The 19,388-nt window shown below is 48.0% G+C and overlaps 1 protein-coding gene across 2 annotated transcripts; it reads right to left on the bottom strand.

Moving 5' to 3' along the window:
• Nucleotides 1-1,589: 1,589 nt before the first annotated feature.
• LOC125521768 (patatin-like protein 2) lies at nt 1,590-15,289 on the bottom strand. 2 transcript variants are annotated; one of them, XM_048686832.1, is made up of 5 exons: nt 14,904-15,289; nt 14,262-14,811; nt 13,991-14,161; nt 13,593-13,861; nt 1,590-2,113 (listed from the first exon to the last, which is right to left on the bottom strand). In XM_048686832.1, exons 1-5 carry the CDS (start codon nt 15,215-15,217, stop codon nt 1,768-1,770), a joined length of 1,650 nt encoding a protein of 549 aa, XP_048542789.1. In that variant the 5' UTR covers nt 15,218-15,289; the 3' UTR covers nt 1,590-1,767. The 2 variants fall into 2 exon arrangements, with proteins under 2 accessions (XP_048542789.1, XP_048542788.1); XM_048686831.1 differs by lacking the exon at nt 1,590-2,113 and having other exon boundaries at nt 13,020-13,861.
• Between the last annotated feature and the right edge of the window lie 4,099 nt (nt 15,290-19,388).

Below are 19,388 nucleotides of genomic sequence, written 5' to 3'. Positions count from 1 at the left end.
AAGACAGGTGCTTCAGAATTGGCGTTGTGGCTCGTCCCAGTTTGTGTATGTACCACTGCCCGACCCATCTATGCTTCACCGATTCATTCAATGTCCGTGTACAGTACTACATGACACATATATTATCTGCATGCAACTTTCAATGCACTGAACATGTCATCGAGGCACAACCAAACATACGCATGTGCCAAAATGTTCCAGGCATTCTCACGAGCATGCAACATATGGTTCCACAAACAATTCCCGGGTGTACATGTTTGCATAACCGTAACAGGAAGGCTTGCACGCGTCATGTTAGAAACAAGTAGTTTCTATTCTTTCTTCTGGATCAGGCACCGGCTTGTTGATGCCACGTAATACACCCATGCAGGCATCACACAGCACCAACGAGGGTTCTTGATAAAGTGCGCCAATAGCGCCGTGCGCTCAAAATCCGCTCCGTCCCTTCCTGCCCTTATATAACCGGGGAGCAGGGTTACAGGGTAGTTGTTTTACAAGTGTACTAGTTGGATTCGACTGCAGAGTCCTACTCCAAATAGGTAGAGTAGTTTCCTTGACTTCGACTAATTCCCTGGAGTCCATGTAGACTAGGCCACCCTGTACCGTAGTCTCCATGTCTTGGTAGGTTTCGGTGTACTTCTCCGTATGTGGATCCGTACAGACCTTCTGATGGGCCCATGGATGTATGCCCGACACTCGTCCCCGCTCCGGTCGCCCCTCACCTCGTGCCCGGGGCGAGGAGCGCCGGTGGGGCGAGGCATGGCGGCGGCGGCGGCTTGGTGGCGCGGCTCGGGCGGGCAATGGGCGCCGGTGGGGCAAGGCATGGCGGCGGCGGCGGCTTGGTGGCGCGGCTCGGGCGGGCAATGGGCGCCGGCGGCGGCGACTTGGTGGCTCGGGCGGGTGAAGGTTGGTAGCAGCGACTTGGTTTATTGCTTTTGTCTAAGGTTTGTTGCGTTCGTGCTGTTGTGCCTGTAGCGGCGGCAGTGGGGCCAAGAGGCAGGAGCGGCGGCGGGAGCTAAGAGGCAGGATCCCCCTCTAGTACCGGATTGCCAGTACCGGTTGGGCAACCAGTACTAGATGGGGTTACGGACCGGTACTAGAGGCAATTTCTCTAGTAGTGTAATTTTAAAAAGATTTCTTATAATTATTTAAAACTTAGGAAATAGTAAATCACTTCCAAACAATTTTGAACTCCTGCACAACAATACATATCTAATGCATATTAAAAATATATTACAAAATGTAGATAAAATTGTTGACTAGGTAAGTACTTTTGGTCCTTCCCATCGATGTAAATTGACAAAAAGCATTTGTGTTGACCGCACAGATGGAGGTTATTGAACACCATAAGATATTCCGACGCATAAAGGATTCTGAGCTATTTTACCATAAAAAATTCAATATAAATGCTAGCGGGTGGTGTAACCATCCGTGAGCACGTACAATCTATTTGTGTTGGCGGATGACATCATCGCCCGCAACCGCAAGCAGAAACCAAATGCAAGTAGATCAGTTCAAAAATTATTGAAACTTGTACACAAACATTCATACAAACGGCAGTGAGCGCTGCATGATACATTTATTCATGACCCTACACACTATAAGTAGCATGCACCCATTAATTCATCAATACTGAGTGCAGCTACACTTTTATTCAGTTACAATATAAATGTTTGTCTGTGTGCGCGCGCGTAGATAGATAGATAGATAGATAGATAGATAGATAGATGAGACCAAGACACACAACATGTAGGTGCAGGGTAGCTCTTACTGCATGGCGTAGGTAGGCTTGAGGCTTTTGGGCCTTGGCTCGACGACGGTGGTAATCTCGGTGATGCTCATCAGCAACATCGGCGGCGCAGTAGCCTCCCTTCGGCGCCTCTCTGCGATCAGCTGCTCAGCGAGCTTGGTGAGCGCCTCCTTATTGGTTCCCGCGCCCTTCACCGGCCGGTACTCCCTCGTCTCGCAGTCCGTCCGGTAGACCTGCCTGTCCAGGAGGTTCTCCCCGGTCTCGATGAGCTTCTCCATGCTGCTGGTGTCGTCCATGGCTGCAAGAGAAGGGTCCAGGTGATCCTCCTGGATGCGCAAGTAGTGGTCCTCGTAGCCCTGGGACCTGAAGAGCAGGGCGGCGTTGTAGTCGATGAGGGAGCCGGTGGCGTACATGAGCATGTCGACCATTGCCCCCTGCTGCTCGCGGATGCAGTCGGGCCGATCAGGCCGAAGACTTTTCGATTTGAGAACTTTTGGGCCTCCCTCCCGGGATTCAATGAAATTGTCTCGGGGGCTTGGGAGGAGCATTCGGAGCACTCTGAGCCTTTCCAGGTGCTGCACCACAAGCTGAAAAAAACAAGCGTCCGCCTCAGTGCTTGGAGCCGCAGACTGCTCTCCAACGCCAAGGTTCAGCACCACGCCGCCCTTCGGGTTATTCTCCACCTTGACATTGCTCAGGAGAGCAGGCCCTTATCCCAGGATGAATGTGACCTCAGGAAGCGGCTCAAAAGGAGGGTCATGAGTTTGGCTGTTCTTGCAAGGGCGCGAAAAAAGCAATGTGCTAGGCTTTCTAACCTCAAGGAGGGGGATGCGAATACCAAGTTTTTTCATCGTCGTGTCAATGCGAGGCGTCGCAAGAACCACATCCACCGGCTCAAACACAACCAAGGGTGGGTCACCGACCATGACCACAAAGCGCAAATTATTCACTCGCACTTCTCCGATGTCATGGGCAGAGATAAAGCGAGGGACTATGATTTTAACTGGGATGAGCTTGACTTGGGCTCTCATGACCTCTCGGCGCTGGGGGAGCCCATCTCGGTGGAGGACGTCCAGGAGGCGATCAATCAATGCCAAGTGACAAAGCGCCCGGACCTGATGGGTTCACAGGGCTTTTCTTCAAGAAATGTTGGGACACCATCAAGGATGACGTCATGAAAGCCATCTCTCTCTTCAGCAACCTCCGAACCGCAAATCTGCAATGGCTAAACTCCGCTAATGTTGTTCTTCTCCCGAAGAAGGAGGGAGCCGAGGGCATCCTGGACTATCGCGCCATCAGCCTCATCCACGCGGTAGCCAAGATCATTGCGAAAGTTCTGGCCATCCGGCTTGCTAGCCATATGCACTCCCTTGTCTCCCATGCCCAGAGCGCCTTGATCAAGACGAGGAGCATCCACGACAACTTCATGTATGTCAGGAGTTTTGCCCGCCGGCTTCACAAGCGCAAGATGCCTGCGCTTCTCTTTAAGCTGGACATCTGTAAGGCTTTCGACTCGGTGAGGTGGGAGTACCTGCTGGACCTCCTTCAGAAACGAGGATTCCCTAGCATCTTTCGGAATTGGGTCGCCGCCCTGCTATGCTCCTCCTCGTCGTGCATCCTGCTGAATGGGGTTGCTGGTAAGCCAATCGTCCATGGTTGTGGCCTTCGGCAAGGCGACCCCCTGTCTCCGCTTCTCTTCATCCTCGCGATCGACCCTCTCCAGAAGTTGCTTGAGGTTGCCACTCGGAAAGGGCTATTGCACAAAATCCGTGGCCAAGGTGTGGCGCTGCGCACCTCCATCTACGCCGATGATGTTGTTGGCCCCAATCAAAAGCGACGTCGACAACCTCTCCAACATCTTGCGTCTATTTGGGAACGTCACTGGTCTGTGCACAAACTTCCTGAAGAGTTCGGTCGTCCCAATCCGATGGGGGAACATCAACTTGCCGCACGTCACCCAAAGTTTACCTGCTATGGCTGCTTCCTTCCCCATCAAATACTTGGGCCTGCCCTTATTTGTTTGGCAACTCAAAACAGTGGACTTCCAGTTCCTCTTGGACAAGGCGGCAGCAAAGCTAGGCGGCTGGGACGGCCAAAATATTACCGCCATTGGGAGTGCGGCCTTGGTCAAGTCCATGCTCTCCTCCTTGGCAGTCTACTTCATCACCCCACTCATTGTGCCGACGGGCACTCTACGGCAGCTCACAAAGCTTCAGAGGGCCTTCCTTTGGGCAGGATCGGATAAGACAACCGGTGCCAAATGCAAGGTGAACTGGGATATCGTGTGTAGGCCTTCCGAGTTTGGGGGCCTTGGCATACTCAACACGGAAAAATTTGCGAGTGCACTAAGGCTGCGTTGGCTTTAGTTTGAGTGGAAGGAGCCGTCCAAGATGTGGGTTGGTTTGGGGAACCCGTGCGACGACAAGGACTATGATCCTTTTTACGCCTTCTCCACCATCACTGTTGGCAATGGTGCCCGCACACCTTTTTGGGATGCTCCTTGGGTGCATGGGAGAAAGCCCAAAGACATATTGCTCCGCTCATTTATGGTGCCGCCACAAGGAAGAATTGGAAAATCAGCGAGGCTCTATTGGACAATGCGTGGATATCCAAAATAAAGGTGTCACACAATTTCTTGATTCAGCATTTCAGCCAATTCCTCCTGCTCGGGTCTAGCATTCAGGGCTTCCAACTGCAACACGACGCGGAGGATGAGATTGTGTGGAAGCATACTGACAGTGGACTCTACACCGCGGCTTCTGCCTACAAGGCGCAATTTCATGGCATGATCCGCTCACCTCTGGAGCATGTTATTTGGAAAGTTTGGGCCCCTCCCAAAGTGAAGTTCTTCGCTTGGTTGGCCGCCCAAAACAGAGTGTGGACCGCTGACCGATTGGCCAAACGTGGATGGCCAAACTGTAGCCTTTGCCCCCTCTGTATGCGTGAGCAGGAAACAGTGGATCACCTTCTCTTCCGATGTCGGTTCACCATCCGGGTATGGAATATGATCAAGGGGTGGCTGCAGATTGAAAGCATTGATACCGCAATCTGGCAGCACTTTGAATCCGCCAAGGAGTGGTGGATCGCGCTCTCCGACTACTCCGTCCCCAACAAGAAGGCGGTGGCCTCCCTCACATTACTCACCTCTTGGGCCATCTGGAACGAACATAATGCGAGGGTGTTCCGCCACAAAAGTGCCCCGCCATTTGTTATTCTAGCCCTAATCAAAGAGGAGGCGACACTCACTACACCACAACACTTGTTGGGGGCAATTAACTGCCGGGAGAAATATCCGACCAAGGGAAAAATAACTGCCGGGAAATTTGTTTCTGCCGGTACAAGCATCTCGAGGCAGGAAAACTGCCGGGAGAACTTGAGCAATGATGGCACATGAACTGCCGGTACATTGTAGGGTGTATTGTCTGCCGAGACAACTAAACGACGACACATAATCTGCCGGGGATCAACTTTGGCGCGAGGCCAAAATATCGGGCCCAAGGGCGCGCTAGTGGGAAAAGCGCGCGGTTGACCAAAATTCTGGCCCAAAACAAGACGTGCACGCGCCGGCCCTCCACCAGATAAAAGCGCCTCAAAAAAAGATAATAGCGCCGCCCCCAAATCGACGCCCAAATCCTTCGTGCCCTCGACCAGACCGCTGCCGCCGCCGTCGCCACCCATCGTACCACCGGCCCCAACCATCCCACCGCCGCCGACCGCCCTCCATCCCGAGGACTGACACCGTCGCCCCAACCACTCCAGAGCCACGGGGGCAGCCGCCCTCCATCCCGAGCACTGCCGCCATCGCCCCAACCACTCCAGATCGCAGTGGCGTCCGGCCTCCACCCAGACCACTGCCGCCGGCGTCCGCCCACCACCGTCCCCTACCTCTCCAGACCACAAGCGGCGAACACCCTCCTCCGGCGAATGCTTTCCCTCGTCACCACTCAGGGTGGACGACACGAGCAAGCTTTTCGGCCCGCTCGTGGCCCGTTCAGGACCGGACCGTACGGTCCAGGACCGGTAGAAAATCTGGTCGGTTCGGGCTGCAATTTTCGGCCCGAGAAACTGTCGGTCCGGTCCGGTCTTTAACCGAGCCGCTCGGTCGGACCGAGAAAACGTAGTCACCGCCGCTGCCGTGCCTCGTCGTCGTGGCCACCGGCAGCCCCCGTGTGAACCATCATGTCCCCGAGCTTCCCCTCTCATCCCTTCCTCACTTTCGAGTGCGCCATAGCCTCTTGGCGCTGCTCGCCATCGCTGCCGTGCGTGCACCGGCGCCGATCTGAAGTTCTCGACCATGGAGTCAACCCCAAACCTGGCACCAATCCTGCCATGGCGACAACACGTACACCGGTTACCAACTGCCCCAGGTATGAAAACGCGTCGCCGGCACAACCAGGAATAACTGGACATGATCCGAACGCTCTGAAGGTGAAGCCACCGCTGCTGTTTGAGGAATCCCTCTGTGCTCGTGGGGATTTCTCACGCACTTCAGTTTCGTCAGTGTAAGAAGGAGCAATAGGAGAGAAGCAGGTCGTATGTTCATGTATCTGTCGAGTGTTACAAATGTACAGAGAAGAGGAGGATGCAGGTGCGGCTACTACGCTAACAAACTCCGTAACAAACTCATCTAGATAAGCTCGTGCGATCATGCATTAGAGACTAGGACTTGTTGTTACGGAGAGAGAGAGCTACGTTGGTTCAGTTTCAACAGGTTCAAAAAATTCAGTTTGTTGGTTTTGCCCAAGTTTCAGTTGTTAGCTAATTTCTCGCGCACGTAGGCGCTCGCGCACGTCGTCCACTTCGTCCCATCAGTCATGCACGTACCCCACCTCGCCGCTGCACTTGCACACATCGACGCCGGTAGTTGTTGGCCGGTCCATTCGGTCCAGTCGGTCTGGCTCGGGCTTCGTCAGCATCGGTCCGGTCCCCCAAAACAGGACCGCTCGCCTCCTCGGTCCGGTCCGGTCCGGCCCGCCGGCAGCCGGTCCAAACGACGGCTCGGACCGGGACCGGACCGGCCCGGACCGTGTCCACCCTGAGTCACCACCCATCTCGCGAGCTTCCTCCCCGAGCAGGCTTCTTCCCCCCACAAGCTTCACCCGAGCACCAATCGGGGCTGCCTCCTACGTCCTCTACCCCAAGCAGCGGAGTGTCGACCATCCTCTCCCGTGAGCAGCTCTGCCTCCTCAACATCCCGTAACCATGAGATTTGACAGGTGAGATTTCTTAGATCACTGTAGAAAAGCCTACCGTTCAAGCAACTTGAGTTCTTAGATCTAGGTCTTAAGCGACGAGATGTTGAGGACATGCCTTGTGACAGCATTCAAGCACATGAATGTGTGTAGCTCTAAAAGATGTGTATATAGTCTATTAGTTAATCTGGGAAGGGTTCCTCAAAAAGAACTGAAGATTAAAATTATTGTAGCTTGATACACTTTGTTCATTTCAGGTATCAGTTAATTGGTTGTTTCTGCTTCACACTGCTCTAAGATTGGCGAAACAGTTTAATGTGTTCTGTAGGGATGGTATGCATCTCCTCCAGTAGCACCATGCAATACTTTCTGTAGGGTTGCGTTAGCTGCATGAACAAATCAAACACCAGTAAGTCAACAGTTTGCAGTTTGAAAGAGACTTTACATATTTTTCTTTATGCTGCTCCATGTTAGCGAACAGAATAGTTTATATTTGTATGGATAGGATTTCGATCTCTTATTTATACTAGCTTCCTATATTTATCAAAATCATGTCCAATAGTGTTTATAACCTTTCTTATAGAGATCTGTACTTAAACTTTAAAACTGTTGTCGATCCAAAAGAAGCTAGCTTCATATGGATTACTGGAGATACACTAATTTTATTTAAAGATTCCCTTTGTTGTACTCCCTCCTTTCAAGATAGGCGGCACACAGTTTGAAATAGAAATCCTAATTTAGGTCGAGTGAGTGGAAGGACTCAAGCTTGACATTTTTTCATATACCATAGTTAGAAAAAGGTTTCTTACAATTGTAACCACAAAATACTTATTTGTTCGGTTTACTTCTAATAGTAAATATGATATTTCCTTAGCATCTCGAATATTGAGATTCTAAAATTTGCAGCTAACATGTACTCCCTCCGTTCCTAAATATTAATCTTTCTAGAGATTTCAATATAGACTACATAAGGAGCAAAATGAGTGAATCTACACTCTAAACTACGTCTACATACATCCATATGTAATCCCTATTAAATCTCTAAAAAAAACTTATATTTATGAATGGAGGAAGTAGTAAGGTATTCTAAGCTATAGATGACCTACCTAAGTGTACCCTTTTAGTGATTTTCACATTTAGACCAATGGATTATGTACATTGATAAAAGTCAACATATTGCTGATTAAATCTGTTTCACCAAAATAGTAGAATTATGTGTGCTTAAGGACATGGGAGAAATCAAGTGTAATTTTAACAGGAGAATTTATGAGATTGAGCAGCTGTATGATTTCGCAATGCAAATTTACATGCTCCTAGCTGTGTTTGTGCACTGATTCTTCCATTATATTCTTAGGATATGGCGAAATACAGTTTTGTTTCATGGATTCGTCCTTATTTTGTTATCCAACTCACTTGAATGGAAGGTCATGCAAAGTAATGGCTCAGAAGAAAGGTCATGTGAACTTAATTTGTTTATCCGTTTATGTTACTGACTTGACCTTTTGCTGAATGTATTAGGTTTCAGTTTGTCCATCTTTTATGAAATATAAAAAATGCAGAAATGTTGCAACAAAATGGATCCGATTCCCCAATATTTTTTATACATCATTCTCAAATTTATGATGTAGATTATTATGTTATAGTTTGAAATTCAAATATAAATATCATTACAATTGTGATCTGACACAACACCTATATACAGGAACCTGCATCCATTTTAGTCCATTTAAGTATACAATAAAATTAGGCGAAATGGGAATATAGAGGAGAAATGAAATATCACACCTAAAGATTTTCACGTATGCAGATACTGTGACTTCACTTATGATAGGAGATCTCAGGCTCCTTAAGCAAGCCCTTGATAGACATGAAGACCAATAAGTTTAACATATTTGTGTGCTGAACAAGTTTCAACCCGCTGCTGTCACTGATTGCTTCCTACTCCTACTTTTTTGTACGGGGACACTGATTGCTTTGCGTGGACACCAATCCTTTTTTTCACTTTGGTTTCTTTTGCAGCCATATCATCCAGAGGGAGAAGGAACCATCTAAGGCGCATCAAATCAAGCTAGAGGTCTCTGCATACATTTTAGTTCAGTAGCAGCTTTTCCAAAGGTGACAGTGACAACCATTTTATCCTGTTACAAGCACATTATTTGAATGAGATGCGTTTATTGTTGGTGGCTTATTTGTATGCCTAACAAGTTGGGTGCTTTTCTTCGTGGGTAGGTCATAATCTCAACCTTTAGGTTACTATAAACAAGTTTGAACGACAAGAATATCAAATTATATTTTTACTATTTTGTTACTATTAGTTGAATGGAACGAGCTGTGTATACATCGGCCTGGTTCAAATCCTTTTCATCACCAATGAACGAGCTGTGTACAACTTTAGCCTTCATTCAAATTCCATGTACTGAATAAGTTCACAGCGTGTGCTGCTACAGCCAACGCCCAACAGCAAGGCAAACAAAGAAGGCATTAGAATACTTGTCCTTATGTGATGTAAAAATTGCATTTTTATTGTGCTATCTTGTGCTTCCGTACTAGTTGCATGTTCATGTTACAACAGGTTTATTGTGCTATGAGAGCTCCATTTTGAGTTTTTGCAGGTTTCCCAAGGATACACTAGTTGATGGATGTTTGGATGATCTACAAGCTGCTGAAGGTTTGCAAGACCTGCAATTAAGTTGGTGGAGTGATAATGTAATGCGCCTTGTTTGTCGAACCTGGAGACTTTGGCAAGTTCTGCTCATTTTGGTGCTTGTTTTGGCACATAGGCCACTGTATGCTCATTTTGGTTGTGTGACACATCTAGAAACATATATACTTCTCCCTTTGTAGCACTACTTCATTGTAGTTGTGTGGCACATCCAAAAACATATATGTACTCTTTTTGTGGCAGAACTTGCTTATATATGTTCTATGTTTATCAACCAAAAGGTTTTTGATGAGGCCTATATGTTACTTTTAAGTGTATGTATAAATTGTATGATATGTCCTGATTGCATCAACATAATGGATGAATATTACATTAGGGATGCCTACAATAGTTTGCTGAAATAAAAGTACTGGCAGAATAACTGCCGGGTCAACATGCTTGTGCAGGCAATTGAACTGCCGGTAAATTTAGTTTCATGCACATGACCAATCTGCCGGGAGAAAATAGACTGCCGGCATATATATGGGCCAGGGCAGAGAAACTGCCAGCAAAAGTTTATCTGCCGGGAGAAGTGATCCCCGGCAGCCGTTCTCGTGGCGGTTCTATCTGCCGGGAGAAATACTATCCCGACAGTTTGTCTGCCCTTGTAAGTGCGTTCTCCCGGCAGTTTTCCTGTCCTTACATCAGTGTTGTGGTGTAGTGACTTTGGGTCGCCGCAGGTGCTAAGAAGTTGAGTTCAATCATGCCGGGAGAGTAGTCCCTTTGTAAGGCGGTGTTGTAATCCCTCAAACTCTTTCTTCTCTCTTAATTAATATATGAGGAAAATCTTTTGCCTCCTTTCAAAAAAAATAGGTAGAGTAGTTTCCTTGACTTCGACTAGTTCCTTGGAGTCCATGTAGACTACGCCACCCAGTACCGTAGTCTCCATGTCGGGTTTCGGTGTACTTCTCCGCATGTGCATCCGTATAGACCTTCTGATGGGCCCACAGATGTATGCCCGACACTGGTCCCCCCTCCGGTCGCCCCTCACCTCGTGTCTGGGGCGAGGAGCGCCGGTGGGGCGAGACGTGGCGGCGGCGGCTTGGTGGCGCGGCTCGGGCGGGCAATGGGCGGCGGCGGCGGCGACTTGGTGGCTCGGGCGGGCGAAGGTTGGTAGCAGCGACTTGGTTTATTGCTTTTGTCTATGGTTTGTTGCGTTCGTGCTGTTGTGCCTGTAGCGGCGGTAGTGGGAGCCAAGAGGCAGGAGCGGCGGTGGGAGCTAAGAGGCAGGATCCCCCTCTAGTACCGCATTGCCAGTACCGGTTGGGCAACCAGTACTAGAGGGGGTTGCGGACCGGTACTAGAGGCAAATTCTCTAGTAGTGTAATTTTAAAAAGATTTCTTATAATTATTTAAAACTGAGAAAATAGTAAATCACTTCCAAAAAAATTGAACTCTTGCACAACAATACATATCTAATGCATTTTAAAAATATATTGCAATATGTAGATAAAATTGTTGACTAGGTAAGTACTTTTGGTCCTTCCCATCGATGTAAATTGAAAAAAGCATTTGTGTTGACCGGCGATATAAGCGCCCACGAGCACAAATGGAGGTTATTGAACACCATAAGATATTCCGATGCATAAAGGATTCTGAGCTGTTTTACCTTAAAAAATTCAATATAAATGCTAGCGGGTGGTGTAACCATCCGTGAGCACGTACAGATCCATCTGTGTTGGCGGATGACATCATCGCCCACAAGCAGGGGCGGAGCCAGAAAGTTTTGCCAATGGGTTCACTAAGGATTTGAACATGAACTAATGATTGTCTGCAGTGGCAGAGTGTGCTAATAAATCCAGGTAAGCTCTCCCAAAATCTTCCCAACTTATCAAGGTGGGGGCTAACCCCCCCCCCCCCCCCCCCCCCCCCGGGCGTGGGATGATATGTACATAGATCTACCTTTACAACCTCATACTAACACTGAAAGGACAACATAAGGAACTGAAATAGCATAGCACATATAATTGTTACATAAAACTACATGATGAATAATTACCAGTTGAATGTAAACATAAACCCCTTTTCAAACGTTTCATAGTCAAACGCACAACTTTGTACTTTCATAGGTAGTTAGATAAGGTATTCCTTGTAAAAAAAAGCAAAATGACATGTTAATTTCTTAAGTTGTAAATAAGTACTATTAAGCGGAGCATGTAGAGTCATTGTCATTTCCAAGTTTCTTTGATCTTTCATCGTTACTACTTATTAATGGTAAGAAAACTCTCATCCATTAGCAAATTAGAAAACCACTCTTTGATTTGACCCATTTTATTACATATTTTGTTGACAACAATCATATATCAAAAGCACAGGTCAATTAATTCCATGGAAACCGGCAATATCAGTACTAGCTTTACAGGTTAATAGACCAAAGTAAAAGCAGTGTGTTTACCTGCCTTGCACCATTAATTTAGCAATATCGGTAATTCCATCAGGACCAACATCATGCAGTTTATCTGAATCAAAATCATCTCGGTAAAACTCAGCCAGTTTAGTAAGCTCCTCACATTATAGACAACACATGACTCTTCTCCTAATCTCCTAATCCCAATCTTACTTTATTAAAACTTTTTATGTACTCTGGAATTCCCTTCGGATTAGTCGTAATATGACAATTAACTTAAACTAGATTCTATCTGAATAAAAGGCTATGTGGGACTAGGAGTAGTGCATCATTTGTTTGCTTGCCTATAAGGGTGGCCTTGAAGTACATGCTTTATTATATTTATCATGATATAATGACCGTCCTTTTTGCAAAATGTTGTTCCATACTAGATCAAGGTTTGAACAAAAGAGCAATCATATAATTAAGGTTGGATAAGACTTGTACAAGCGGGACAGGATATGCTATCGCGTGTAATAATATTTTGAATAGGGATTGTCGGCTTGCCGCTGCCGTGAGGGCGGTGAGAGAAATAATACAAATATTTTCTATGCCGGCTTGCCGCTGACATATGCCGTATGTCAGCGTGAGGGCGATGAAGGTGACAAGAGTATTCAGATTTATTTTCCATTAGCGAAAATAGATTTATTTGCTTCTGTCCATTGCGGCGGTAAGCAACTCAATCTGAAGATCATGCGTCTAGCCAGCTGCAAGCTACCAAATTGATTTATTTTATTTGGGCTCGCACACTTGCACTGAATATATGGACTAAAATGCTTTTTGTCTAATGCAGCTAGGTAGTCAATGGGTTCAAATATGATTTTTTGTTGGGTTCAAGCATCAAGTACATGTAAAGCGCTACATTATCACCTAAAATTTTGTTGGTGTCATTTGCACCCAATGCTTCTATGCTAGCTACGCCTCTGCCCGCAAGCATAAACCAAATGCAAGTAGATCAGTTCAAAAATTATTGAAGCTTGTACACAAACATTCATACAAACGGCAGTGAGCGCTGCGTGATACATTTATTCATGACCCATCACACTATATGTAGCATGCACCCATTAATTCATCAATACTGAGTGCAGCTACACTTTTATTCAGTTACAATATAAATGTTTGTCTGTGTGCGCGCGCGTAGATAGATAGATAGATAGATAGATAGATAGATAGATAGATGAGACCAAGACACACAACATGTAGGTGCAGGGTAGCTCTTACTGCATGGCGTAGGTAGGCTTGAGCCTTTTGGGCCTTGGCTCGACGACGGTGGTAATCTCGGTGATGCTCATCAGCAACATCGGCGGCGCAGTAGCCTCCCTTCGGCGCCTCTCTGCGATCAGCTGCTCAGCGAGCTTGGTGAGCGCCTCCTTATTGGTTCCGGCGCCCTTCACCGGCCGGTACTCCCTCGTCTCGCAGTCCGTCCGGTAGACCTGCCTGTCCAGGAGGTTCTCCCCGGTCTCGATGAGCTTCTCCATGCTGCTGGTGTCGTCCATGGCTCCAAGAGAAGGGTCCAGGTGATCCTCCTGGATGCGCAAGTAGTGGTCCTCGTAGCCCTGGGACTTGAAGAGCAGGGCGGCGTTGTAGTCGACGAGGGAGCCGGTGGCGTACATGAGCGTGTCGACCAGCGGCTGGGTTTTGTTGCGGACGTTGTACATCCACGGGAGGACACCCCACCAGTTGCACTCGTCGGCCGTGTAGGAGTGGTTCACCACGCCGGTGCCGACGGAGAGGATGCGCAGCTTGCTGCAGTCCATGGCCGATAACCCCTCCACCGGCAGGTGCTCGCCCCTGTCGATCATCCTCCAAACCTCGTTCATCGCCACCGTGGTCTGCGTCGTCGTCCCGGGTAGTTTGCATTGTTTCAGCCAATACATAGAACGTTCGGTTCAAGTGATCAATCGAATTACATAGATAGAATAACATTCAGTTCAAGTGAATTATAATCACATATACCGTACCGGATTGTTCGCGAAGACGCCGGCGTCAATTAGGTTAAACTCCTCGAATTCGAAATTTAGTGGACAGAAGTTTATAATGTTGAACTTGTGGGCAGGGAAGAATGTTGGTGCGGCAGTTGCGGCGATGCAAATGTCCGAGAGGTAGGGGTTCATCACCCGATCCTGTCGCGCCTGTCGTACGTGATCAATGGTTCAGCAGCTCGATCAGTACATCCGATGACGATCAGTTAACTCGTTCAGAAGCAGCGCAGTAAGTAGCTAGCTAGGGTACCTTAGAGGTGGAGAAGACCACAGGCTGATTGCGCTTGATGTCGAACGTTGGCACGACGACGTTGGTGACGGTTTCCTTAAGCTCGCGGTCGCCGAGTTTCCCTCTGACCACCTTGCGGAGCCCCTCGCCGTCGTACTTGGGGCGGAGCAGCGCGTACCTGACGAAATCCGGGTTCAGCAGCGTCCTGCGCAGGCCCTCCGCGAACTCCTTGATGCCCTCCTGGAACGGCGTCGAGTCCAGCACCAGACCCTGCGCACGGCACATCGCCTGCAGGATGGCTCCAGCATGTTCCTGGATGTAGTCCTCCATATTCGCCGGCGGCGCCTCGTTGCTGTTGCTCCCTGCATCGTCAGGGTCATGGGGTGCTGCGGCTAGCTGCTGCATGCCGCCACCGTTGGCGTGGATCAGCGCGTCGAGGATGGGGCGGAGCAAGGGCTCGATGGCCAAACCGAGTGCGAGCATGTCGTGCAAGGACCGCAGGGTCTCGTTGTCGCCATCATAGTACTTGATGTAGAGGAGCACGGCCTCCAGCACCACCTGAGCCCATGTCCTGCATGCACGTACGTATAAGGTCTAGGGTTTACCTTATCACACCGATCGACATGTGTACGCGTGTATCTAAGTCGAGATGCATGTGCTTACGCATTGTGCTCGTTTCTGAAGATTCTGGCACCCTCTTCGAGGTAGAGGTCGATGATCTCCTTGGCCGTGCAGAGCGGGCGGTTGTCCTTGTCGGGGCCGGCCAGCATGGTGGTGACGAGGGCGCCTGTGCTGGTGCCGACGATGTAGTCGAAGTAGTCGGCGAGCCTCGCCGTCGACGACCCCTCAATCCTCTGGAGCTCGGCTTCGAGGTACTCCAGGATCTTGGCCGGGATGAGGCCGCGGATGCCACCACCGTCGATGCAGAGGATCCTCAGCTCCCCATCTTGCTTCGTTGCTGCAGCAGCAGGCGCCATTTGGATCGATCGCTCAAGCTGTGCTAGCTGTGTTCCTTGTGTGTTGCTGCTAGCTAGCTCTGCAAGTGTGGATGTGCTTGTTGCATTTGGTAGCTGCGGTCTCGAGCCTTTATGTAGCCTCGCGGCAGGGTGGTCGAGGCATGCAAACCTCGTTCTTGGCCGTGTAGACGTTGATGGGAACGAAGCTAGGTGCATGTGAACTAGCCTAACTCCATCTAGCACGCGGTGCGAACAGCCGCGACAGCATGCATGCAGTGTGAACGGCCGCGGCTACTGCACGCATATAATAGCCTACAGAGTCCAACCTAATCTGATGGTAACACCTTGGTCCCAAGCCAATTAGTTGATGATGGGACGTGGGGGGGGGGGGGGGGGGGGGGGGGGGGGGGGGGGGGGGGGGGGGGTGAGGCTAGCTGGGCGTTTCCACATGTTGAAATTGTCCCCACTGACTACAATTCAGTTTAGCCACACAATCGTTTCGTGTTATAGTCATAAAATTTAATTATATGGATTTTTGTCAAATTAGTACGTGGATATGTTTTGATGTTGTATGAACATTTTCAATGTAGCTTAGTTTATTCATATGTACTCCCTCGGTTCCTAAATATATGTCTTTTTAGAGATTTCAACAAAAAACTACGTACGGAGCAAAATGAGTGAATCTACACTCTAAAATATGTCTATATACATCCGTATGTTGTAGTCCATTTGAAACCTCTAAAAAGACTTATATTTAGGAACGGAGGGAGTATATTATTGATAACACATGATTATAGTTTACATAGATTTTACAAAATTTAAAAAATGCAAAAATTTAAAATGTTGAAAATGGTTGCGCTGACCGCAATTCAGTTTAGTCACACGATCGCATTGTGTTATATTCATAAAGTGTAAATTACACAAAATAAGTTGCCTTGTCAGTTGTGGTGGAATACCGGGGCACTTATTTACCCTGATGAGGCTCCTAGTTTGAATGACCGTTCATGCACTGATTTTTGGGATTAAAATTGTTCAGTCGAAATATATAAAGGATATGTATCCTTAGGTGACAATAAGTTTGCCTAGGTGTTCTGGCTAGAACTTGCTAACGCAACCAGCAGGTCGCCGGTTCAAACCTCTGGCGGACCATTTAAGTCAGAGCTGCAGGCGTATACAACACTGTACACGCACCATCAAGCCAAGTTTTTGAATCACTTATATGTACACCACAAGTTCTAGCACTAAAGCGATTATTTGTGTCAAGTTTTAGCACCAGTGATGTAATTGACTCAACCTAATTTGATGGTAACACCTTGGTCCCAAGCCAATTAGTTGATGGGACCGGGGGGGGGGGGGCTAGCTGGGCGTTTCCACATGACAAACATGCACACCTATTCATATCTCAGCTTCTATGTCCAACTTGGACGCCATGTCCGTCAACCCGTGATAAAGTAACGATGAGAGATGGGCAACTTATGTATATATCTCATGGTTCCAAGGCTAACACGTACAATGCCTTGTAGTCTTCTGACTACGGGTAGAAACGACGGAGATGTTCGATGTTGCATGAGTTCTCGACGTTTCACCAGAGAGGTGTTGTGGCGTGTACGATCCTAGGCCTGTGACCTTGGATATGATGTATGGCGCTTCCCATGGCACAACTGAGCTTGTGCAACCCCTTGGTATCATGAATATGCTTTGTTGGGATTCCTCACAGGATCGATCACATCAAATTAGAAGAACACACACAAGCGGAAGGACTTTGCCAAGGACATGTATCGCGCCCGTTTATTTTTCTGTTTATTTCTCTTGTCAACTCACGGGACAAAGTTATGTTACAAAACTCATGTCCATGATGATGCTTATATACACGCACGGCCCGGACGATTGACTAAACCGACTCGAACTGTAACTCATGTATCCTTGCCGACTTAAGACACGACCGATCCTAGATGAACTAGGAAACTCATCTTAAGTAGACACGTACAAAACTTCTCACTAGAAAACTAACAACTCATATCCGACTATACTAGGACACGTTGATTGGACCAAATACTAATCCACTAACTAGGCAAGATTATACTAACAATCTCTCTCTAATCTTGACTCGTGTACTCTCCCTAACCTTTATTTCCGTAGACTAAGTATGACCACGCAGGAAACATGCAGTGCACCTCCTTTGCTCTGCTATGCTTTGCCACCGCCATTGCTTGGCCTCTGCCTTGCACTTGGTTCGCACCTTTGTGCCACCGCTATTGCTAGGCATCCTCGCATTCGGTTCGCACCATACTTCTCTGTACTTGCTTGCAGTAGCCTTCTACTGGTCGCAGACCTCCTTGCTTTTCGGTACCTTCACCTAGCACCGTCCGCCTTCGGCATCGCACCGAATCCACACTGGCCGCAGCCAGGTCGCTTCACGAGGACATGGACATAACTCACGGAACACCGTGCACTCCTTCGACACTTGACTTGACGCCAACCACACGTGCAAACATGCACACACTTCGACACATCTAACACTCCGGTTGACGATCTTGATGACACTCCCGGCACCGCACCTCGGCACCACCGCTCCATCAACGATCGTCCACTTCCACCGCCTTGCCGACGACAGCTTCCCGCCGTCTCCTCCATGCCGCTCCGTAGAACGATGACCGCCCGCCGCAAGGCGCTAGTACGGGTCGCCTCCCCGGGGCAAGCGTGGCTAGAAATCCTCGACCTCGCTCTGATACCAATTCTTGGGATTCCCCACAGGATCGATCACATCAAATTAGAAGAACACACGCAAGCGGAAAGACTTTGCCAAGGGCACGTATCGCACATGTCTATTTTTCTGTTTATTTCTCTTTTCAACTCACGGTACAAGCTTATGTTACAAAACTCACGTCCATGATGGTGCTTATATACACGCACGGCCGGACGATTGATTAAACCAACTCGAACTAGAACTCATGTATCCTTGCCGACTTATGACACGACCGATCCAATCTGAACTAGGAAACTCATCTTAAGTAGACACGTACAAACCTCTCACTAGGAAACTACTATACTAGGACACATTGAAGGAAATATATCCTAGAGGCAATAATAAAGTTATTATTTATTTCCTTATATCATGATAAATGTTTATTATTCATGCTAGAATTGTATTAACCGAAAACATAATACATGTGTGAATACATAGACAAACTTAGTGTCACTAGTATGCCTCTACTTGACTAGCTCGTTAATCAAAGATGGTTATGTTTCCTAACCATAAACAAAGTGTTGTTATTTGATGAACGAGGTCACATCATTAGTTGAATGATCTGATTGACATGACCCATTCCATTAGCTTAGCACCCGATCGTTTAGTATGTTGCTATTGCTTTCTTCATGACTTATACATGTTCCTATGACTATGAGATTATGCAACTCCCGTTTACCGGAGGAACACTTTGTGTGCTACCAAACGTCACAACGTAACTGGGTGATTATAAAGGAGCTCTACAGGTGTCTCCAAAGGTAGATGTTGGGTTGGCGTATTTCGAGATTAGGATTTGTCACTCCGATTGTCGGAGAGGTATCTCTGGGCCCTCTCGGTAATGCACATCACATAAGCCTTGCAAGCATTGCAACTAATGAGTTAGTTGCAGGATGATGTATTACAGAACGAGTAAAGAGACTTGCCGGTAACGAGATTGAACTAGGTATTGGATACCGACGATCGAATCTCGGGCAAGTAACATACCGATGACAAAGGGAACAACGTATGTTGTTATGCGGTCTGACCGATAAAGATCTTCGTAGAATATGTAGGAGCCAATATGGGCATCCAGGTCCCGCTATTGGTTATTGACCGGAGACGTGTCTCGGTCATGTCTACATTGTTCTCGAACCATAGGGTCCGCACGCTTAACGTTACGATGACAGTTATTATGAGTTTATGCATTTTGATGTACCGAAGTTAGTTCGGAGTCCCGGATGTGATCACGGACATGACGAGGAGTCTCGAAATGGTCGAGACATAAAGAATGATATATTGGACGGCTATATTCGGACAACGGAAGTGTTCCGGGTGATTTCGGAGAAAACCGGAGTACCGGAAGGGTTACCGGAACCCTCCGGGGAAGTAATGGGCCTTATTGGGCCTTAGGGGAGAGAGAGGGCTGCGGCGTAGGAGGTGGCGCCCCCCCCCCCCCACATGGGGAGT

Source organism: Triticum urartu, chromosome 7 (assembly GCF_003073215.2).
Source record: "Triticum urartu cultivar G1812 chromosome 7, Tu2.1, whole genome shotgun sequence".
NCBI classification, from domain to species: Eukaryota; Viridiplantae; Streptophyta; class Magnoliopsida; order Poales; family Poaceae; genus Triticum; species Triticum urartu.
This window is presented reverse-complemented; position numbering and strand designations above follow the sequence as displayed.

Coding starts and splice junctions, on each gene's coding strand:
- LOC125521768 (XM_048686832.1), bottom strand. CDS start 15,217: ATGGCGCCTGCTGCTGCAGCAACGAAGCAAGATGGGGAGCTGAGGATC. Junction 14,812..14,903: donor TTCAGAAACGAGCACAATGC/GTAAGCACATGC, acceptor ACGTGCATGCAG/GACATGGGCTCAGGTGGTGC. Junction 2,114..13,592: donor AACGCCGCCCTGCTCTTCAA/GTCCCAGGGCTA, acceptor CCTGCTCTTCAG/GTCCCAGGGCTACGAGGACC.